Raw genomic sequence first — 24,307 nt, 5'->3', positions numbered from 1 at the left:
AACTGAATGACTCTTCTACTGGAGGTGTTCCCCTATATCCCCAGAATGAACAGTCACCTATAATCGTGAAACTGGCTCATATTATAGGCTTGTTCTCATCAGAATCTTCAGCTCTGTCAGGCAAGGCTGAGGCCTCCATGTACAATTTGGACCTTTTTTTCTGTGTGCTCAACTGCTAGAGAAACCTGCTCAGAGACTAAGCATGCTCTGTTGCTATTGCCAACAGTGTCTAGCTTTGACTCTCTTGGATCTTTACCTCAAGGCGTACCAGTGGATCCTGTTGCAATCTGACTCCGATTCTAAATCATCAGTCTACTTCAGAAGAGACGGTTCATAAGCCATCAGCAGATGACTCAGATTTACAGGGTGCTGTTTCTGACATGATATGTTGCCCTACATTAAGAAGATCAGCCTGCTCTTTCAGGCCTATGGGTTTTTTTTTTGAGCTACAGCTGTTAAGACCTTTTCCTTGGCTTTTGTTCTTCTGAGGACTGCAAATGTCCTGTGACACCTTGGGCCCCTTTCAGAGAATGTGGTGGTTTGTTTTGTTTTTTTGGATTTTTTTTTCATTCCACTTTGAAGGGAACATATTGCAAGGTGGTTTCACTTCTGTAGATGCTGATTACCCACCTGAATAGACATGGGTCCTCTTTCATTGGGCATATGGGGCACATCTGGAGCTTTCTGCTTTAGCTGTGATGACCTGATGCAAGCATGTAAGCTAGTAGTCCTATGCAGGGCACTGCGGCTGCATGCCTAGAACAATACATCCATGGAACATCTGACTCGGTTTTCCTTTTTTTAAAGGAAGTAGTCCCTTTGGACCTGTGCTGACACCAACATTAAAGTGGTTCTAAAGGCTTAAAAAAAAACTTTTTTTCTTTTCTTCTTTGTTTCTTTGTTACAGGTAGGGCAGGTTACCATCATACCCCCATGAACATCTCTGTTCGGTAAAAGGAACCATATTCTTTTGATACTGATCTTCCATTATTATTTTTTTTTTTTTACTACACTTCCTTCTCTCGTCGTGTGGGGTTTTTTTTTTTTTTTTTTTTTTCCCCTGTTCTGATCTGAAGCTCCAGGTTGATTCTTGTTGCTTCCCTCTTGGTATTGCGCAATAGGGGCCCCCCTTCCCCTTATTTTTCTTTTTTCTTTTTTTTTTTCTTTGCCTTTTTCTCATCAGCCAGAACTTTGATTTTTGGTTCCTTCTCATACTTTTGTAGTAAGAACCCTACACAGCACCCCTCAGTTGAAGTGCAGACAAATAAGGTTTTTGTACTTGTAATTTGCTTTTCTTGGAGTAATTTAGGGACACATTGGTCCCACCTCTCTGTGTCTTGGTCTTATATACTGCTTGCTCGCAAAACCGAGGCATGATGTGTAGATGGGTTATAGAGGAGCTAACATTTTTCTGTTTGCCAGTGTATCAGTCCCTGTAGGCGTCGGTAAACACAGTTTAAGAATATCCTAAATTCTTGTGTTCCTGGAGTAAGGTATTTTCAAGTAAGTACAAAAATGCACCCCCTCCCCTGTGGGTTTTTTTTTTTTTTTTTTACCCCAGGTACCTGCCAAGTTTTACATTTTGGGTAGCCCTGTCTGTTCAACAGAAGGCAACTGTTAAACTAGCTTCTATCAAGTCCTCTTGGAAAACCAGCATTCAATCTGCCACTGCAGCCATTGGCTGCAAAGCTGATCAGTGTAGTCTGATCGGGTGGGGAGTCCCTGCTGTTAAAATACAATAGCACAGTGGGGACGATCCCTGCATCCACATTGCTTGTGACAGCCAAGAGGAAGGATTTATTACAGAAGAGACAATGTTGCATGTCGGCATTTGTTCTGAAAGTAATTGCATCATCTCGGCCAATCAAGCAGCTGAAGAGTCCAAACTTGGAAGAAATACCGGGAGAAGATGTAAGTGCCACCATAGCGCTGGAGGGAATCGAGCCATAATGTGCTAATATACTATGCATACAATCACAATAAGGCTAATGCTTCTGTTTTTTTTTTTTTGTTTTTTTTTTAATGCATAACATTTTAATTTTGCTTTAATGCACCTAAATTAGTTTCACTGAATGCTACAGAACTTAATGTCTTTACTTTCCATAGCTAGATTAATACAGCTGTAGCACTTTCATTTACACATGTATATGTGAGCCCAGTTGTAGACGTTGGCACTGTATGCTAGTAACCTCCCCTAATCAGTGTTTTTCCTAGCTTGCATGTTTTTCGCTTTTCACTTATACTTTTTTTTTTTTTTCTGGTTTTGTTTTGTGTTTGTTTTTCATTCCTTTTCTTTGCACATGCATGCTGATACAGAGTGAGGACGAAGAGACGGATTACGATATGAATGACTCAGATTAAATTTTAATATGCTGGTGAGCACTGGCTTTCTTGGAAACCCCACTGACCTCCTCCAAAGCTGCTCCTGACCTTGCTCCTGACGTATCTCCATCCCACCTTTTGTCACTAGCTCCCTCTAGAATATAATGCATTTTTTTATTTCCCTTGAACAAGATTCTAGATTTTAAATCCTCCAACACGTTCTGTAATATGTCTTCTGTCTGAATTAAATGTTGAAATGTTTGAGCTGATAATCTAAAATAAAAAAATGCACAATAGCAGGATTGGGTTCCTCTGTAGCCAGTGAGATGCCCAACACAATACAAATCTTCAACTATCTGCCTTCCTGATTTCTTTTATGTTAATGTCGTAGAGCTAAACCAAACCCCTTCTTGCCCACTGGCTTTGGACTATGCTTACAGAAAAGCTTTTTAATCTTGTACTGTGGTTGTAGAATTTGTGTATCTTGGCATATTCCATTCAGAGTCCATTAGAGATTGTCAGGTAAGTTGTTTGTTTTCCCTGCACCGAGAAGGGGTTCCTACAAACCATGAGTAAATAAATCTAGTGTAATTCCTTGTGAATGGTGGCGCTGAAAAGACCTACAATACATATCCAACTGATGCCACTGACAACCCCAGAGTACACAGGTGTTAATCAGTTTGAGATGCTGCTGAGGTAATTTAGAATTCATTGACTGGTGTGTTCTTCCTGAATGGAAATTGGAGTGGTATTCATCTCTGCACATCCAAATCCTTCAGAAGTTAGGCCTCTCACAGGGGTGATCTGATCAGGTCCACCTGCCTGTTTTTCATGCGGACCTAATCGAATGATCCATGTATTCCTATGGACAGACTGATGTAAACGTACTTGTCTGTTTACATCTACCTATCTCTGGGTCCGATCTGGCCTGCTGAAAAAAACAGAAGGGATCCATCATCTTCCATTTTATTTGGATCTGAGTGGAGGGTAGTCGGGCATAAACTAACTCTGCTCAGTGTCTGATTTGCAGAAACCGAGCAGACACTGATGTCATCCACCTGCTCTACTCAACTGGAAATCTGTGAGCAGATCTCCTGCTGATCATAACAGAATCCTCCCCTTGTGAAAGGGGCCTTAGTGTGCCATGGCCCCAAAGCTTTAAACAAATAGGCTTTGGCTTTTTATAAAAGCACTGCCTACAGTAAGCTATTGCAGAGTTTGTTTGTTTTTTTATTGTAGGTATTTTTCACACACCTTTTCAATAGGGTGCTGACTTTTAAACATTCTTTTAACAGCTTTCGGCTAACATCTACACTAGCTGAAAGCCTGTTAGCTCATTATGGGAGTGCTGGCTGTTTTGTTAAATAAGCTGCTGTTTAACATCCCCAAACTAGAGTAGAAGGTTACATTTAAAGGCTTCAAGAAAGCTTTACAAAAGCTTGCTGCGCACTCTACATTTATACAAGCTGAGCCCTGTGAGTGCAAAGCCTAATGGATCTCTGGCTTAAAGGGACGTTCACTATTTTTAAATTGGAAACCAAAGCCTGTATATTGGAAACCTGCCACATGTCCAGTAGTGATATATATGAGCTGCTGGGAGGATTTCCTTCTGAAGTGTAGCATGTTTGTAGCTGTTGGTGTGCGGTGAATTTCCAAAACGTGGTTTTCCCTCTTTTACCTAGTCCATGCCAGCCTCGAGTCTGCACCTTCTTTTCAAAACTTCAACGGATGCACCAGAGTCCCTGACCTCTGTAGCATCATATGACAATCCAGGAAACTTCATATCCCATCATGCACTGCTTTAATGCATCACAGATTAGGATGTGTTTTTACCTTTGGAGCACACCTCCCTCCATTACTGTTCCACTTTTTTTTCCCCACCCACTTTAAGGGCCTGCCCATTTTGATACAAATTCAGTGGATTGCTCAAGTGGTTCCTTCTATTACATAGTTTTTGTAAATATGCAATCAGATTGCATAGCGCATGGCCAGCTATATACAAATACATAGGGAGTGGTTGGAGACACCCAGCTGTCATTGTTCATGTAATTGCTGCTCCAGCTCAGGGAGATGAAGACTGTAAACGCACATATTTTACTTTTCAGGCCCGTCACATCTAGCATAGTGAGAGAGCACGGTTTTTGGTGCATTTTTCCCTTGACATGCAACATGGGGCAGCCCATGTTGTGCTTGTCACACAGCAAACTGCGCGCTTGCTTCCATGTTTAGGGTGCCGTTAATTAATGGCACCGCACGTGTATCACCAGTTTTGTTGTTGGGTTTTTTTTCCCACGTTCTGGGAATATGTAGATGCGCATGGAGCCTCACTGTAAAACCATCCTGGTATTTAACAATATCCTTTTGAGACCCTCTCACTGTTGTAGTGCAGTTTGGCCACACACACCATTTGATGTGGCCACCTCAGAGCTGCACGCAGGGAGCAAGAATTGTATGCAGTTTCAGCTGCTGCACAGTCGCAGGTCAAAACTTGACATGCGACAGTCTGCATCTATATACAGGCTCAGTACAGAGGAAAGGTCTGAGCATCCATCTGAACAAGCCCCAAATCTGCTAGTCAATGTACATGATCTAAATGCCAGCGTGCCAGGGGCCTAAAGCTGATCGGTGCAGCAGAAATTGTAATGTAGAACACCTAAATATGGGGGAAAGTGTTCAGGGAATCTGTCTCTGTTCACTCAGACTTCCAGGGACATGCTTCTCTGATTTTCAATACTACAGCTCTGCTAGACATAGGCTGTTATGTGATTGCTCAGCTCTTCTGTTCGGTGTGCACACCCTGCCAAATGAACTCTGCATGGAGAGTGCGGGGTACAAAACTATCCATCAGCAAGCGAGGATACTGCCCATGTATTGAGAGATAACTGTGCCCACTGAAAATGACTGACTTTATTGAAGAAGCATGCAACTACAGAGGTGGGCAGGACCTATATCATAGGTGCTGTACTTGAGTTGTAGTTGGGTTTTAGAAAGTACAGTCGCACTGGACTCAACTAAGGTAGTGAAGAGGTAGGTGGGAGGTGCAGGCTCTTTAAATGCTGTGTGGCTACTACCAGTTATCTAATATTCAGTTTTATTGTCTTTCAGATTTTGCAAGAACGAGGCTCCCGAATGTGAAGTATTTTTGAAGAATCCCTTTTTCTCCCCCATACAATTTTATTGCAAGCAAAGAAATCACCTTTGGAGAGGCACCACAAGAAGCCTGCTTTAGATCCTAGAATTTTTTTTTTTAAATTTGCATTTTTGGGTGGAAGCTTCAGTGTTTAATGGGAAATGTGTATTGAACAGGAACTTCTATTAAGTGGGTCTGTTGCCTATTTTTCTCCAAGCCCCTAATTTTGTTTTCTTCTCTCCACAATATAATTTTTTGTACAGCATTGATACAGAAAAGTGGTAAACTGACAGTCTGTACATTCAATGCGCTGCACTTGGTCATGATGTATCGTGCGTACTGTGACACTACACATGACCCACGATTGTTCAGAAAAATGCAATCTGGTCACCATGGGGGATGTTGCTGCTCTACATTGAACCTCCTAGTAGGCAGTCATACCCTGCACACCGAAACGCCTGAAGCAGTTTCAACTAAGGTGGGTCCCGAAACGTATCAGCAAAGGGAACGCGGAGCATGTCTCTATGTATTCTGCACTTGTCTATTGCTGCAAATGGTTTCTTCCAGAGAAACTTTCTTCCTTAACAGAAACTGAAACAAATTTTTTTTTTTATTTTATATATTTTTTTAAGAAACCGTTTTTTGTGATGTAAATGTATCCTATTATCTTCTAACAGATCAATATAAACTTGGCAAATTGTGTGTACAGTAGGCAAATTCTCATCATCCACCTACAGGGTGCATTTGCTAAGCTTTTTCTTACATTTTCCTGAAGAGCAAGTCTGAAAAACTTTTAGGCTTAGAAAATGAAGCTGTGCAAAGGGCAGGTGTGTGCTATATGCAGTAACCCATAGCAACCTAATTTCAATTTACTGAAATGGTCCATATGAGACTGACTTTGCTAAGGGCTACAGCAGTCTTGCACATCAATGTTTGCTTTCTTTGATAGGTTTTCTTGCCTTCCTTGCTGTAACATAGTCTCCTCACTCCTCTTTACCTAAAGTGACGCTTGGAGCAGAGTATACATGAAATGGCAAAACAGCCTGTCTCATTGTGTGGTAAACATTAAAGAACTCCTAAGTGCTGTCAATAGCCAAAGTAATAATAAAAGAGAACAGCATAATTGAAGGGCGCATTCTTACCAGTGCACTGTGTTACTGTACCATATGGTTATGTGCATTAGTCCTCTTTAATAGAAACCCCAGAGTATGATTCGGTACACTGGTAAATACAGAATTTTTGGTCTGTACAGCAGGCAGCTGGTTCAAATCAAATCCGATGCCTAAAGTTACACACAGTAACAGGGTGGTATAAATGGGGCTTTAGAAAAGGTGGGGTGTTTTTGGGGGGGTTTCCCCTCCCAGTTTGGTTTCTTGCTTACATATCTGGATTATGGTTGTCATTATGGCAGTGTATACAAAAAAAAAAAAATACTTGATTGGAATTTTAGATGAGTGTTCTAAACATTCAGAAAATTCTTCAGCAGACTCCAAAAACAATTACCAGGCTGAGAGCCCTTGCTAAAATGCAACACTTTAATATTCTATATGAATAGAGCATTTCCTGTATCTGCTGCTTGCTTTTATATGCAACAGAGCTGATATAAGGCCCCTTTCACTGGAACTTTCCGATCGGGTCCTCCTGGGCGTTTTTTGTTTTCAGGCAGACCCGATGGGAATTTCCATTCTCTTCTATGGAGCGGCCAGTGTAAATGGACATGTCTCTGTTTACACCCACCTACATCCAATCCGCTAAAAACACATGGGAATCAGTCTCTTCTGTCAAGCATATTGGATGGCAGTCAAGCGGAAACAAACAGTTGGTCTATTTACATCCGATCGCTTATAGAGTAGAGCGGTCTGTGTTGTGCAGAGCGGACATGGACCTGTCATCTGCCTGTTCAGCGAGGAGCAGGAGACTGATACTCTGCTGAGCAAGCAGATCGCAGGCAGAGTCTGCCTTGTGTGAAAGGGGCCTGAATGATTTTGTCCCCATTTTTGCTTAAAATGCACATCTAACAAGTGGCGGGATACATATTAAGTGGGTAAATTTAATCTATCTGAACACAATTGAATGCAGGGAAAGCATCTGATAGAAATTGCTAATTAATACCAAATTAGTTTCCACTTCTCTAACAGTCTCAGATTGCACCCTTTTTGCTTTTTTCCATAGGCTTTTTTTTTTTCCCTCAAAGCAGTCATGTTTGTCAGTTTTAAATTAACAAAGTTTTTAGTTCCGATACCATCTTGAGCATTTCCTAAGGCTTCAGGTAATGGTGTGAGAACCTTTCATTTACAGCTATGTGGAGAGAGATGGTGTTTCCTGAAGGTGGTTTTTCCAGTGATGGCTTCGAGGGGCTGCAATATGTTAGAAGAAATGCCTTTTTGGTGTAGAAACACAAAGTAGCCTGTAGCAGGAGGAACATTGCGTGTAGTAACCAGACTGTAATGTGTTTTTAATACTTTTTATTTTTTTTACCCACTTTTTTTTGCACAGCTGCTCTTACATCTGTGTAGCTGTGTTTTTTTTTTTTTTTTGTTCTTCTGGATGTATGGCTTGTGTAGGCCTCATGTACACTGGAAGTAAAAACAAACCGTTTGGTCACATTTTAACTGCTCATAGCAAACCTAAGCAAGGCAGTGGAAGGAGGTCGTACACATGCCACGATTTTTTGTACCCGCTGCAATTTTAACTGTTTGCCGAGTTGACTGGCCCTTTGAAGTCAACGAGACTGCTCCATAACCAAGAGCCAAACACTTGGCTCATGGTTGCGGCATGTTGGCTCGATGTAAAATTCCCATTTGATAAAAAAAAAAAAGAAAACGGGCTATTTAGTAGGCAGCAAGTTCACCACCTTCTTTTTAAAGAGTGGTAGAAATTGTTGCTGTATGATCCTAGTCTTAATCTGTTTCCAGACTGTACACAAAAATACTATGAGCTCCTCTGTAAACAGTTGCACTCCTTGCTTCCAGTTGTCTGAACAGGTTTAAGCTGTCTCTTGACTATCATTATTGTTGTGCAGTTGACATCACTCCTCCATTCCTCACCATTTAGTGATTGAACAAGTAATTTGACAAGCAGTTTAGCTAGTGACAAGTCTCAACATCTATTAAATTGACTATAGGTTTTCAGGCCTTCTTTAAGAAACGTGTCCTGAGAAAATATGAAGACTGCTATTTATAACCTCCCAGAAATGCTATTTTCCATGCAATAATTTCCTGTTCCTGTATTTTTCCACGTCACTGATTTGGAGAATATTGGCTCCAGAGGGTCAACCTGCATTATCAGGAGGAGGACAATAGCAGCCCCCTTATTCAGTCATCCTCATGTTAAAGTGCTGTCCTTCATCTCCAGATTTCCATAGGTCTCCTTAAAACACTACATTTTTTTTTTTTTTTTTTCTTTTTATATGTGCCCAGGAGTCTATGAAGATGCTGTATACTGAAAATCAACCCCAGCTTGGCATTACTTTTTAAATTTTCGTATTTTAGTGTGGCAGATTTAAATGTGCCTCTGTAATGGTGCTGATTCCCAGTGCATTTATGAAGAACATTTAAGTACAGTGTGGTGGCCTTGGCTGTATGGGCATGACTGGTGTGCTTTTTTTTTAGGGCTGTTTGGTAAATGCATGCTCAGTTGGCCAGGTTCCTAAAGGCTAAGATAAAAAGATGTGAAGACTACATGCTCTGTTTTGCAGATGTAGACACTTTATTTAAGAATAATGATCCAGTGCTAAATGATGCATGGGCGTTGTCCATAAAGAAGAAAGATGAATAAACTGTAAGCATAAGTGTTGGTAGCTTTTTATTACTTTTGTTAAAGAACAATGCATTATAGAAGTGCACTTACTCTTCAGACACATAAAAATTAAGCAAATTTGAACAACTTTTCCTTGCTTCCATCCTCCTGAAAAACTGTATTAAAATCCTTATCTGTTCTGTTTAAAGTGATTGAAAAGCTGAATTTTTTTTTTTAAATAACAAACATGTCCTATGCATGCGCTGTGCAGTTTTGCACAGTGCAGACCCAGACTTCCTCTTCTGGAGTCCCCTCTTCTGGCTACTCTTCTTAGTCTGCTCCCATAGCAAACCATTCGATCCTGAGCTGGGCCTTGTGCATCCATATACACAGCACACCTCATCCCTGCACTTCACTCCCTTCTCTCTTGATTTGACTGCGAGCAGCAGGTGCCTTAGGCATCTGCTGCTGCCAGGACTCCTGTGAGAAGAGGGGAGAAAATCTGCTGCATATGGGCACAGTGCTGGATCAAGATTGGGCTCAGGTAAGTGTTTAACATTTGAAACGGCGTGGTGTTTTTAGTTTTTTTTTTTTCTCCTAATGCAGAGAATGCATGAAGGTTAATAAAAAATCTTTTTACCTTTTTTATAACCACTTGAAATGTGTGTGGTTTTGTGTTTTTTTTTTTTTTTCTTTTAATGAATCTGCACAAGCAGCAAAGAATACACTCCTTATAGATGTGAATGAGCCTAGTTCAAAATCTCTGAACCCAAAATGGCCAATAAACAATTTTTTTTTTTTTTTCTTTGAGTGGGGGGGAGGAACTAAAGATGCATCTTTCAAACCATACTTGTCTAAACACTGTAGAGGCCAAACACTAAATACAGCTTCCCAAAAGCAAGTATTTTGTCAAGCTTGATCAAAGGGAAAAACTAGAACATTTTTGTAAATCTTTAGACTGCCCTTTAAATGTTGGGAGCAGTTAGACTAGCCTATAGGAATGGCCAAGTAGCATGTATTTTTTTTAATTTCTAGGCTTTAGCTTAATATGCCAGTTTGACATTACTCTTGAGCTACATTACCATTAATAAGGTACTCAAACCAACAAGAGCAAAAAAAGAAAAAATGGTCTGCAGGCTTTAGCCCACTTCGTGAATCAGCTCTGCCCTATTTTTATTTGGACTAGGAACTTTGAGCTGATTGGTTGCTTTGGCCAACACTGTGCTAAATATATTCAATCACGGCCTTAAAAGAAATGTTCATTAAATACAACCGTGTAAAACCGAACCTAGCAATATTTTTCTTAATAAAAGCTTGTGTAGTTTTTGGGTGGCCTGGTGTAGATTTTAATTGCTTTTATAGCAATAGTTTTTTATTGCCATGTTTTCATTTTGGAGGGTTTCTCCTTGCTTCCGCCACAATGTGTCAAATACAAGGGGTGATTTCCATAAGGTCTGTCAGCCTGCTCTACCCAAAAGTAAAAATCATTTGCTGGCATTCCACCAAAGACTTTTTGGATATAGATAGATGTAAATGTGCTATAGTTGAACTAACAAATGTAATTTAAACATTTATACTAACAGTGGGTAATTGAGGTTGTATAGAAATTACCAAAAAATTTAATACAAAAAGTTTATAGAAACAGAATGACCAACAGACCAATGGCATGTTTGCATTTTTAAATCTGTAAAAGAAGGTTGTGAATTGAAAGGATTTGTAATTTTCATTAAATAACTTTGGTAAAAGAAATCCAGATTTTTTTATTTATTTTTTTTTAATTCTAACACTTCATGTAAACTAGGCACATAAAATAAATTCCTCCACACTTGTATGGCGGGGTTTAAAAGACATCTTTTTTTTAACCTCATACCACCATGCCCCTTAGCTGTAAAGCAGGTATCATCTTGTGCCTTAAACCCACCCACCCCATCCCTTTTGTGGCAACCACCTAAAAGGGTCTTTGCTTCTGGCTACCAGGGAACATATGACACTCCTGCTACCCTCCCACTATTTAGGCCTGAGCACCATTATTTAGGCTTCCATGGTGCTGAAGTTATTCGTCAGGGGTGGTCAAAGTATGTTAAGGCACCAGACAGTACCTGCTGTGTACGTTTGGGGATGTTTGGTCATAGGCAATTGTGACCATTCACAAACTTTCCACCTTCAAAAACTAAAAAGTGGCATATTTGATATGAAAAAAAGTGAACACAAGTCCATACTCATAGCAACCAGTTCTTCAAATTCAATTCTTTTAATTCCCTAAAAAGTGTGGGGAAAAAAACCCACGCTGTAATTGGCATAAAATCCACTTTATTCTCTTAGATCTATATTAATTCCTATTTGTAACCTCCTGTGAGCCATTTCACTCACAACAGGCTTAACTGTATAGGCCCCCTTGCAGTTGAGCTCCGAGTGCACTGTGTTGGGTTTTGTTCCATTTGGCTGTGGTTTGGGAGCTGTGTATGTACCTATAGTGAGATGGCAAGCATGAAGTGTGGGCTTTGAGCGGTATTGCATTATTCAATTCTTTTAATTAGTCCATAAAATTAAAGGGGAAACCTGATTGGAAACTTTTTTTTTTTTTTTTTTTAGTTTAAGTGAATCAATACTGAGATTAATTGGGCTGTATTTTGCAGTGTCCTTCAAATCAACTACATTAATGATTTAGTTATTTGAAGTCTGAACTATTGCACAACAAGCCAGCAGAAAACCTTATTAACCTTGTTTTTAAAAATTCTTCTAAATGACAGTTTTAAATTCCACAATTTTTTGTTTTAAAAAAAGTATTACTAATTGTAATCATGACTGTTGATATCACTAAAGTGAGTAAAGATATTTTAGGGTAAGTCTCTTTTTAAAGGAGAACTTTGGGCAAAAGTCAGTTCGAGGCTAAATAGTTAATGTATGGAGATAGGGACCATAGATGGTAAGCTTCTTAGTGCAGGGAAAGTAAAATATGTAAAGCACTGTGTAAATTGACAGTGCTGTATACTGTAAATGCTTGTAACAAATCTACGATTAGAGAATTCAGTTGACCTCCGCACCTGGATTAATTTTACAGATTGAAATGATTTAATTGACATGATTCTGATTGAATAACAAAACAATGAAGAAATGGGAACCCAATCAAGCAATCTGAACTCATTGGGCTAGTTGATGGTAAATGGTGATTAGGCGGTAGTGTTCAAGGCTTATTACTGGAAGGCCAAACCTGTCTGTGATCTATCTTTGTGCTGTAGACACAAGCAAGCCACAACAAACTATGCAGTTTGAGCCAAGAGTGAAGCTATGGACTCAAAAGGGTGCTTCTCTGGAGCACCCTTATGTGGCCTAAAGCCTAGACCCTAGATAATGTGGTCTTTGCTTAAAGAGATTATCCTTTCCAGTTGGACAGACCCTGTCTGATAGACTTGTAGTGAAATAAGAGGATCAGCAAGATTCAATCCATGAGTGGCACTACCAAACAGGAAGCGGAGAATACATACAATTTCTGTGTCTCATCATCCCACTGCTTCCCCAAGTCTGTAGTGTAAAGCTGGCCATATTTGGCTTGAATTTTGGCAATTTCCTGCTGAATTGGCCAAAATGTGATTTGTAGGTTGCACTGCCAGCACCACCTGGCTCAACAAACTCTGATCTAAAGATTGAGGAGGCTGGGTGGAAAACTGGTTGTGGTCTCTGTCTGACAATCTGCTGCAGGCACTGTTCACAGGCACCACTTGTGCACCATTGCTTATGTTTTGTCTTCCATTCAAGGTTGCTAATTTGGGGCACAAATGTCTGTCCTTTTTTTTTATAATTCACTTTTTTTCGATTTAAATACATTGGCAAAGGGTACCATCAATAATATAGCCAGCAAAAGGCTGGCTAGTTAGCAACCCTACTCCCATATAAATGTGTTTTAACTTGTACAGTGTGGCTGAGCAGTGTGCCATCTGCTAGCTATCCATGTCTGCACTTTAATTTATTAACAATGTTCTATTTTGCAGAATTTACAATTTTATTTCAACTTATGTCTGAACAAAGATCCCATTTTTTGCAGTTAGCCCGTGCCTCACCTCTGAGTCCCTGAAGTGGTCTTTATTAAAATGGCCTTGTGAAAGAATGAATGAATGAAAGAAAGGAGGTGGAGCTAAAGGCATGCTGTCTCCTTCACACAGTAGAAGACTGTGTATGGGTCCATACATGCAGTCACTATACAGATAGAGCAGAGCCACTATACTTAGGAGGTACCCTATCCCAAGTACCATGCCTTCTAACTTTCACATAATGCAAAGTGTATAGACAGAGGATATCTCCTTAACATACCCCCATTTATCTGGGTCATGAATTTTAAGGGCAAAAATTTAATTTGTAAAACCAAACAAATGGTTTTTTTGTTTTTTTTCCCTAATATTACTTGCAGGTAAAAAAAAATGCATTTATTTTGTTTATGAACCTGTAAAGCATTACACCCACAATCAGCAGTTTGTGGGTGTAATGCAGACTGTGCGCAGGCAGTTATATTCTTGACAAGAAGCAACAAGCGCTCTGGTAGTTCATTGAACTACAAGCCACTAGCCACAAAGTCTGTCAGGACTGTAGTTTTCCCATTCACAGAACACTGTGAAGGAATGACATGGCCTAGCTGTCACAATGGGGGATTAAGAGGTGTGGGGACTGCTGTTACAGTAACATGTTACACCCTGAATATGGGTGTAACATGTTACAAAAGGTGAACGTGTTGTTTAATGCCTGAACACAATTTTGTAATTTCTTTTAGTTTCTGACAGGTATTGGGGGAGGGAGTGCATAACCTACATAATCTTTATACAGTGCCTTGAAATTAGTATTCATACCCCTTGAAATTTTCCACATTTTGTCATTTTACAACCAAAAAAAATAAACATTTTATGTGATAGACCAACACAAAGTAGCACATAATTGGAAGGAAAATGAGAAATGGTTTTTGACAAGTAAGTAGCTGAAAAGTGTGGCATGCATTTGTATTCAGCCCCCCTGAGTCAATACTTTCTAGAACCACCTTTTGCTGCAATGTCTTTTTGGATAGGTCTCTACCAGCTTTGCACATCTAGAGTGACATTTTTGCCCATTCTACTTTATAAAGTACTCCAGCTCTGTCAGATTAGATGGAGAGCATCTGTGAACAGCAATTTTCAAGTCTTGCCAGAGATTATCAATTGGATTTAGGTCTGGACTTTGACTGGGCCATTCTAACACATGACCATGCTTTGTTCTAAAACATTCTATTGTAGCTGTATGTTTAGGGTTGTTGTCCTGCTGGGAGGGGAACCTCTGCCCCAGTCAAGTCTTTTGCAGACTCTACCAGCCCTGTATTTGTACTCTGACCAGCTTCCCTGTCCCTGCTGAAGAAAAGCATCCCCACAACATGATGCTGCCGCCACCATGTTTCACGGTGGGGGTGGTGTGTTCAGGGTGATGTGCAGTGTTTAGTTTTCCTCCACACATAGTGTTTTTTGCTTTTAGGCCAAATTTTGGTCTCGCCTAACCAGAGCACCTTCTTTCACATGTTTGCTGTGTCCCCCACATGGCTTCTCACAAACTGCAAACAGGACTTTTTTTTATGGCTTTCAACAAAGGCTTTCTTCTTGCCACACTTCCATAAAGGTCAGATTTGTGGAGTGCACAACTAATCATTGTCCTGTGGACAGATTCTCTCATCTGAGCATCTCTGCAGCTACCCTGGAGTTGCCATGGGCCTCTTGGCTGCTGCTCTGATTTAATGCTCTCCTTGCCCAGCCTGTCAGTTTAGGTGGACAGCCATGTCTTGGCAGGTTTGCAGTTATGCCACACTCTTTCCATTTTTCGAATAATTGATTGAACAGTGCTCTGTGAGATGTTCAAAGCTTGGGATATTTGTTTAACCTAACCCTGCTTTAAACTTCTCCACAACTTTATCCCTGATCTGTCTGGTGTGTTCCTTGGCGATTGCTGTTTGTTCACTAATGTTCTCCAGTAAATCTCTGAGGGCTTCACAGAACAGCTGCATTTATACTGAGATTACATTACACACAGGTGGACTCTATATACTAATTAGGTGACTGCTGAAGGCCATTGTTTCCACTAGATTTTAGTTAGGGATATCAGAGTAAAGGGGTGCTGAATACAAATGCACGCCACACTTTTGAGATTTTATTTGTAAAATATTTTGAAAACCATTTTATCATTTTCCTTCCACTTCACAATTATGTGCCACTTTTGTTGTAACATGACAAAATGTGGAAAATGTCAAGAGGGTATGAATACTTTTTCAAAGTACTGTAGTATTGCCCATCCCTCCTCTCCTGGCTGCTATATAGTGTCACTTGAATGACAGTTCTGCAGCTGCTGCCATTTTGTCCAAGGTGGTTGCACCCAGCAGCAGTGTTGGGGTGTTTGGATGTCTACACAAGGGAAGCTTTTACATGTAAACATGTATAGAATGTTATATGTACATATGTCCTTTTGGGAAGATTTTTGTTAAGGGCTGTCAGGGTCTAGGTTCTCTTTAATCAACAACTATGTAAGCTGCATTTGAACCAAATAAGGGAGAAATTTGATAAAACACTGTGCAATATTTGTCTAATTTCTATTTTGCTGTGCGGTACAGAACAGCCTTTGGGTGCCTTCACTTCTGATGGGATCCAATTTGCAATATTTAGCATTCAGTACCATCTTAATGGGTTATTGAACTAGAGCTGTATAATACTGCTTTTTGCCTAATGGATATTCGGTCCTTAGCCGCCAAAAGTGGCATGATGTTGGATTCATATTTATTTTTGGCTACATGCCTAAAAATCAAAACCACAGTGGAGCCTCACATGATAAATATTGTGTTTTGGCTAGTTTTCTCTATTGAATGATCTGACTTCATGTGGTTTAGTTCTGTTGACTGACAGTATTAACAGACTGAGGGGTACATTAGCCTTGTGACTTGTTGAATCTATAACTCTGCAGCCTATCCAATGAAGATTGTAGACAACTTTTTTTACGTAGACAATAATCCAGAGGGCATTTGTAACCTACTATTACCCCTGCATTGTACCTATGACCAAATGACAGTTTTACAATCATCCCAGAACCAATGACCTTTTGTATGAAGGGATGAAAGTGGCCACACAACTGGAAAACATACTACTGTGGAGGAAGCTCTATGGCTGTACCTTTCTGGAAAAGTTTACGTGGATGTTCTTAGAACAAATATTAAGTAAGGCCCTCTTTTTGCTTGTAGTGTAATACATACACCCATCAGCTAAAACATTATGACCACCCACCATAACCTGTTGAGGCATGGACTCCACTAGACCTCTGAAGGTACTGTATAATATTGCATCTGGCAGCAAGCTGTCAGTTGCAGATTCTTTTTAAGTCCTGTAAATTGCGAGGTAAGGCCTCCATGGATTGGATTTGACACACTTGCTTTACTATGCGCAGCCTGGTCTCCGTTTCATCAGTGTAGCCACGCAGATCTGGCCATCCCTGCTGCTGATTCCTGACACCCACCTAATATTGAGTAAGTCCCCATTTTGCCTCCAAAACAGCCCTGATCCATCGAAGCATGAACTCCTCTGCCCCTCTGAAGGTATGCTGTGGTATCTGGCACCAAGCTGTCAGTAACAGATCTTTAAGTCCTGTAAGTTGTTAGGTGGGGCATGCATGGATCAGACTTGTTTTTCAAGCACATCTCACAGATGCTTAATTGAATTGAGCAACAGCTCAAACTATTCCTCAACCATTTTTGCTGTGTGGCAGGGTGCATTATGCTGCTTAAAGAGGCCACTGCCCTCAGGGAATACCATTTCAATGAAGGGGTGTACTTGGTCAATTACAATGTTTAGGCAGGTGGTTTGTGTCAAAGTAACCTCAACGTGAATGACAGGACCCACGTTTTCCCAGCAGAACATTGCCCCAAGCATTACACTGCCTCGGCTGGCTTGCCTTCTCATAGTGCATACTGGTGTCATCTCTTGTCCAGGTAAGTGATATACATGCAACTGGCCATCCTCATGATGTGAAAGAAAATGTGATCGATCAGACCAAGCCATCTTCTTCAATTTCTCCATAGTCCAGTTCTGATACTCATATCCCCACTTTTCGTTGTGGACACAGGTCAGCAGGGGCACCCTGACTAGTCGGCGATGCACCCGACAAACTGCGATGCACACTGTTCTGACAGCTTTCTATAGGAACCAGCATTAACTCAGCTATTTGATATACAGTAGCTCTTTTGGATCAGATTACACGTGCCAGCATTCAGCTCAATACACTCATCAATGAGCCTTGGCTGCCCATGACCTTGTTGCTGGTTTTCCTTCCTTGCACCACTTTTGGTTGGTCCTAGCCATTGCAGACTGGGAACAAATCCTTACACTTGCCAATTTTTGTTTTTCTGCTTTCAGCACATCAACATCAGGGACAACATGTTTAAGATTTTAAATGTGCTACACTATACCTGTCAGTGGTCACAATGTCATGGTAGATCGGTGTATGTTTATCAGATTTTCCATTCACAGTTTTAAGTCCTTTCATTGCGTCGGTGCAGTAACTGCAGCAATGATGAGTTTAAAGCGAACCTATCACAAAGCTTGTCCTAGAAGTTGTTTAACTTGTTTGCGATTTTATTTACCACGATAAGCAAAAGCTGGGAATTGGGTGATGTGCACTCCCTACTCAGGCGTTTGTCCAAGCCTGCCCTGTATGTGTATAGGCTCTGGTAATGTGATATCTTTATCATGGCTACAAAATCTTGTTGTGGAGCCTATTTATATCTGACACTTCATTCTGCAAAATAGTGTATGTATGTGTAATAAAAAAAATAAAAAAAAATACACACACACACTCCCTTCTACTTTCAGATTTCATCTGTCAGATAACATAGGTGTTAGGAACATCTGTGTGGTGTGTGTCTACCAACCTAAATCTATTTTTAAACCGATTTACTTGGGCCCTCACAACTTTGAATCTTGTTTCTCTGATAAATCAAATCTGAAAAATCTTTGACACTATTTTGCATTTGACATAAAACAGCTGGGGTGCTATCGTTAAACCGCAGTTTAACATGCTTAATATACAGTTCTGGCATTGAAGTTTGTTCTGTTACAGAATTTGTCAGGACTCTTAACATTCCTGACACTTTGTGTTTTGTTTAAATTCCTCTATACACACCTGTATAATTGTAGTGTGGCCTAACACTGTTACGTTTTGGTTGAATACACTTGCTCCACAATTTGACATTTTTAAAGACTTTGAATTTTATGTGACTTGTAATCTATAAATCCTAAAAGGGCTATACAATCTGTATGAGTTACTAAAAATAAAACTTTGTAATGCAGTAAGAAAAAAGGGCTAATCTGTAAAAATGTGCTTTATTTTAGTGATAAATTATTGAAAAAAAAATGTGTTTTATTTACAAAGCACTGGTAGTAGCTGAGTAGTTTATAGCCATTGGTGGGTATTTGCGCTGCTACTTTGCAGAGTTTGGCTGAGCATGTGAACACTGATCAAAATCGCCAGTAATCAGTGCGGTTTAATTTAACCATGCTGCATGTTTCCACTGAAGCAAGATCCAGTTTATTTGGAACCCCTCCACCACCAAGGAAACCTTGCATTGGGTTTTACCTGAACACCAGGTTTTAAATTACAGCTGTAATTGGTAAGCACTGAATTTTGTTGTCCATCAAGAATTGCAATTCAGTTGGCAGTCTTGTTGGACTGTGGGAGACTAAGGGCCAAAGCGCACTGACTTGCGTTAAAATGTATAGAAAATGCATGTACATTTCCATCCATTTTAATGTGCGCTGATAGCCAGTCACATGCATGCACAGCAATATGATGTGAATAGGACACATTGGAAATAATTACTTTCAGATTTTCTTCTATATTTTACAGCTGTGCTAAAACTGGGATCAACACACTGGTGTGAATTAGCCCTAAGACCTCTCTGTAGTATGGAAAGAGGGTTTTTATAAAAACAAGGACTGTTGTTTTACTTGATGTTCCCTCTAATCATGCAGTGTCTCATCTGGACACAGTTGAGTCCATCAATGTTTTCACCCAAGACTTGTATAGCTTTAACCCAAAATTTACCCGTTTTCACAATAGATTATAGAAACACGGCTAAGTCTTGGGTAAAACATTAACTAATTGCATTTATTGGTTTTGGCCTTTTTTCTTTAAAAACAATTTTGGAATGAATTACCGGCATGTCAGTATTCTTACTCCTTATTCGCATGGTATATTGTGCCAGCTGCAGCAAGAATCCAGCAAATTCCTGGATCTGGATTCAGAGGTGAATGTGGATAGTTGTGGCCATTCAGATTGTTCAAAGCAATGACAAGCAGACAGCGGCCTCAGTTATCTCCAGGTGTTCAGATGTTAAGCGCATATTGAGTATATACCTACAGTTATGGACAGGTTTTTGCCCCTGGACGCAAGCTGTATCTGGATAGGAGAGATCTGTCACTAAAAGACGGTAGCAAGCCTCATAGATATGTTGTTGGAACTATGCCTTTCCCCAAAATGGCTCAAGACCTGTTGCCATCACATGCCCCATGTCTATGAATACAAAGCATGTGATTTCTGTAGAAGTTGTGATTTACACCATTAGTTATTGCAGTGCATAAATTTACATCTTCACATTCTTCAGTGTCGATCTAGAGAAGGGAATCTTGGAAAAATTCCACAAGGTAAACAGGTAATCTCATGCCATTTTCCACCATAACTGCCACAACTCTTGCAACAGCTTTTATAAATATCACTACCACACAAATGGCTATATTAGTGACAGTTATGTTGTTAAAGTAGACCTGCTGTGCAATCAGAAAGCAGAATATCTGGGCTGAGAAGCTGTATCATCAGAAAAGCATACCAATAGTATGCCTCGTACACAAATTGGCTGCATTCTCAAATCTCAGTTGAGCTCATAACAATCTGCCTATGTTGTGTGCATGACAGGTCTTCTCTAATTCTCGAAAGTGCTTTGTGAATAACCCTGGTAGGTTTTTGTAGAAATTGGGATTTTGTTTTAAATTCCAGCCCCATAGACAATCCTTTACTGCAATTAATGTTCTAGTTCTTGTCATGCATTTGGTGAAGTTTTATAAAAGGTTTCCTTCATTTTCTGTTGTGCAAAATCAAACCAATGTACTATAGTTGAGTTGGTTAACACTATTCTGTGAATATATGTTTGCAGGCATGTTCTGAACGCCTCTTGCTGTGTACTATTCCTGTCAAAGTCCAGTGCACTTTAGACTCCTCAATAATTTAATGACTACTTCAGCGTTGTTGCATTCATCTGTCTGACGGCAAGTGGCTGTATATCTTAAAGTAACATGGGGGTTATCTAGGGCCATTTAAAGGAAGCCTCGTGTATGGTTTAATAGTTCTGTATTTATGCTGAGGAAAGATTTCAGTTTTTTGGGAGTTGCCTGCACGTTCAATCAGTCACTGACAACTCCCCTTTTGGTTACCACCAGTGAAATTTTCCCCTTTCAGATTTTCTGGTTCTGCCCCAGAGTTGCAGCCATTGCAAACCTAAGCTATAGGAACCATTTCCACCGCATGAGAACCTTGGCGTATAGAGATGTTACAGTTCTTCAACTTGCCAGTATTTAAGTTTTAGATGGACTTAGTGTAGATGGGGAACGAAGAGTGCCTGGGGCCTAGCATGATCAAGGTAATCTTTGCCTAATTACGCAAAGCTGTTCTTGTTTATTGACTTCCTTTAACTTGCCAGGCAATGTGCCTTCTGGATACACAGGTGTTGCTGAACAAATGGAAAATGACAGCAGCTCTATTTTCTTGCATCAAGTTACCTCCAGAAGTCACTATGTACAAAGCAGATTCACCAGGCTGAGGTACCTCTCCTTTTTCTGTGTAGTAAACTGGGTTTTATAGTGATATGCTTTCTGTAGTCACCAGATGTTTTATTGATGGTAATATGTAAAATGCCATCACTACTTGTCTTATAAAACCAGCAGGACAGGAATGGAGTAGAAATTACTCTAGTCAAGTCCTCCGGTAAAAAAAATTGACAGGGACTCTAAGGCTTGGTTCACATGGGTGTGGGTGGTGCCGCTGTGGGACCTGCACAAATACCACCAGCCGCACCACTCACACAGAGGAATGCAGGACCCACGGGTTAATGGCACGTCACCTGCACTAATTGCAACCGTACTAGGAACCTCGGTTCTTGTAGGGGCTGCGATTTCCGAAGAAGTGCAGGGACTTCTTCCCTGCGTGTCCTGGAGCACGGGAGCCTATTAAAATGAATAGGCTCTCCTGCCCACGCAAATTGTGGGCTGCACATATGTGAACCTGGCCTAATACTTCTCTCTATCCAAAACCAGAAAAAAAGAACATGTTTTTGTCATGTCATACACTAAATTCATCCTAGACTAAAACTGAGTATATAATAAGCAGCCAGTACATATTTCTGAATTCTTTTTCCATGAGCCTCATTAGATGTTGCTTTACAATCTGTGTTAATTATATAAAACAGAGAATAATAAGTGAGCGCTTTCAATGAACAAGCAGCTAAGGCACACAGGATAACCAAAAAGAATCCTCACATAAAAATAAAATAAAAGTCCTTTTATATTGTGTCACATTTATTTAATTTTTAATCTGTGTTAACTGTCATAAGCAAAATGCTTGTTTTTAACTGCAAGAGATTTTTTTTTTTTTTTTTAAAGTGCATTTACAATTTTTTTTTTTTTCTTTGAGCCTGGAAAGCTGTTTGCTGGTGACATGCAGGACTCCTGCAAATGGTCAGTGTATCTGTGTGCTTGTACAGCCTGTATGGCAAGCAGATACAGTCTGACAGCAAGACTCCATGAACTACCATGGTGCTTAACAGGGCGCTGGTAGTTTTTTTATTGAGAACTAAAAGCTGACAGATGCAAAGGCTAGCGGGACTTGTAGTTCATTCGTTCAGCGTACTCTGTGAATGAATGATGCGGCTGAGGAACTTCCCCCTGTAGCCTGTCACAGGGTAAGGGAGGGGGCATTGGGGGAGTGGGCAGTGGTGGGAACATGTTAGAGCTGGTGGCACGTGTAACATATTACCAAAGGTGAACTTATCCTGTAAAGTGTACAATTAGCAGTTCAGTTTCTTTCAGCAAAAAACATTCAAAGGTTTCTTTTAATTGATAATTTACTATTACAATTGCATAAGGAAAATCTCTTAAGATCTCCCATCATGCACAAACTGTTTTGTTTTAGACCTCAAGGTTAGGGTCTTTGCAAGAGCAAGGAAATAGTCTGGAAAACTGAAGCTTAATGTAATTATTGCTTTGCCTTACTGAACCTGTGGTGCAGAGTGTGACATTAGGATAGCATGACCAAGCTCTTCTCTGTTTGGATTTGGGCATTAGAACAGACACCAATTTTTTGACAACGCCCAAACGCAAGTATTTGCTCTGATAACCTAACTACTACTTCCAGAGGCATAAGGTGAAATGTACTTACCAAATGGGGCAGATTTAAGGCCACAAGTGTTCAACTGTACCAAACCTTCTCTGCCCATAAAAATATTGATCAGCATATGGTTTGCTGGCTTCCATTTCCCAGGTTAAATTTGTGTGTAATGAAGAGATTATAATACTGACACATATGCATCAATAGAATAAAATTGTATCTATTGTCGCAGGGTTCCGATTCACATGCTTTACTGAGGGGCAAAGGAGATTAGCTGTGAACCTGATCACCACCCCTAGAATATCCCTTAGGGTAGACAGGAGATGTTTGCCCTGAGGGGGAAAATCCAGCCAAGTGGCTCTTTCATGCTGGGGGACAGATTTATTTGGGCAATAAAAATGTGCCATAGTGCTACATTGATTAGAGGGCATGATGAAAGGTGGGTGTTCTACAGGGAATTATTTGTGATACACTTTTCATACCTTCTACCACCAGCTTCCTTTTGTGTGTCTCGGCATTTGTTTGCATAACATCTCAAAGCACTAATGTAGTTGATTCTGAAAGACTTCCCTCTGCCAGATGCTGTGATCACATGCCTAAACTGGAAGTAGATGGCTATAGAATGGCCACCATGGAGAGCTGATATGGGTCTTACTCTAATCAATGACTGAATTGGAAAGTAGTTTTCACACAGGACCATTATCCCAATATATCTTATTAATACTGTTGCAGGGGACAAATGCCCCCCCAGTCCGGTCCTTCTCTGGGACTTAAATTGGAAATGTATAGATTGATGCGATGCTTATCAGGAGACCAAGGCTATGTTCACACTAGCGTTGTGTGCAGGCGGCAGAGAGGCGTTTGGGAAGCGTTTTTACCGCTTCCCAAACTCCTTTGCCACTTCTGCACATTACAGCACATGGTGCTGTTCTAACGGGAGCATTTGCGTTGCATCGCAGCAAAACTGACGTCTCTGGTTGAGTCAGGAGGCGTTGAAGCCTCCTATTCTAGTCTATGGTGCCGCTACGCAAATGCCCGGCCAGCGTGTGCGGTTGCGGCGCATTTGTGGAGTGGTAACACCATTCAAACTGCATTATAGGCATTTGTGGGGCGTTTTTAACGCTTGGCAAACGCCTATCAACCGCCGCTAAACCACACATGCGGCGTATGCGGAGCATTAACGCTCCGCAAACGCCGGACCAACGCTTGCCAAACGCTATAGGGGGTGTTTGCCAAGCGTTGGTAAAACAGCCAAGGGTGAACGAGCCCTAACTGCTCTAGGCCAACATAGGGTCCTCACCCAAAATGTATTTGCTATCAAAATTCCTAATGATAGTAAAGAGCCACTGCTGTACTCAGTCAAGGTGTTTAAATCCATATGCATGAGGCAAGTTTAAATGGTCCAGATAAACCCATTTTATTTTATTAGTAGGTTAATGTCACCTTCCTTCACATTGGTTTAGGTTTTATGTATTGTACAGAACATCATCTGACAACCACTGCAAACACACTGTTGGAATTGAGATCTGCCTAACCATACCCAGTTTCATTCCTAATGTAGACTTGGACAGTGTCATCCCCATGTGGACATTTTTTCATCTGTTTTAGTATTTCTGCACTGAATATATCTGGGTGTTTATTCCATGTATAATGTTGCTTGCATCCTTGAAACTGCAAGAAATAAATGGTTCATACTTTCAA

The 24,307-nt window shown here is 40.4% G+C and overlaps 1 protein-coding gene across 2 annotated transcripts in view; it reads left to right on the top strand.

Moving 5' to 3' along the window:
• LOC149473030 (BTB/POZ domain-containing protein KCTD5-like) overlaps positions 1-24,307 on the top strand; it is a 94,466-nt gene extending 70,159 nt beyond the window's left edge. For both annotated transcript variants that reach the window (XM_089682153.1, XM_089682151.1), the window contains one exon: positions 5,428-24,307. In XM_089682153.1, the coding sequence (XP_089538279.1) occupies positions 5,428-5,457 (30 nt within the window). In that variant the 3' untranslated portion in view covers positions 5,458-24,307. The remainder of the gene's footprint in view (positions 1-5,427) is intronic.

The sequence above is a fragment of the Staurois parvus genome, unplaced genomic scaffold (genome assembly GCF_062004578.1).
Source record: "Staurois parvus isolate SC_StPar_1 unplaced genomic scaffold, SC_StPar_1.0 ptg000018l, whole genome shotgun sequence".
In the NCBI taxonomy this organism is placed as follows: domain Eukaryota; kingdom Metazoa; phylum Chordata; class Amphibia; order Anura; family Ranidae; genus Staurois; species Staurois parvus.
This window is presented reverse-complemented; position numbering and strand designations above follow the sequence as displayed.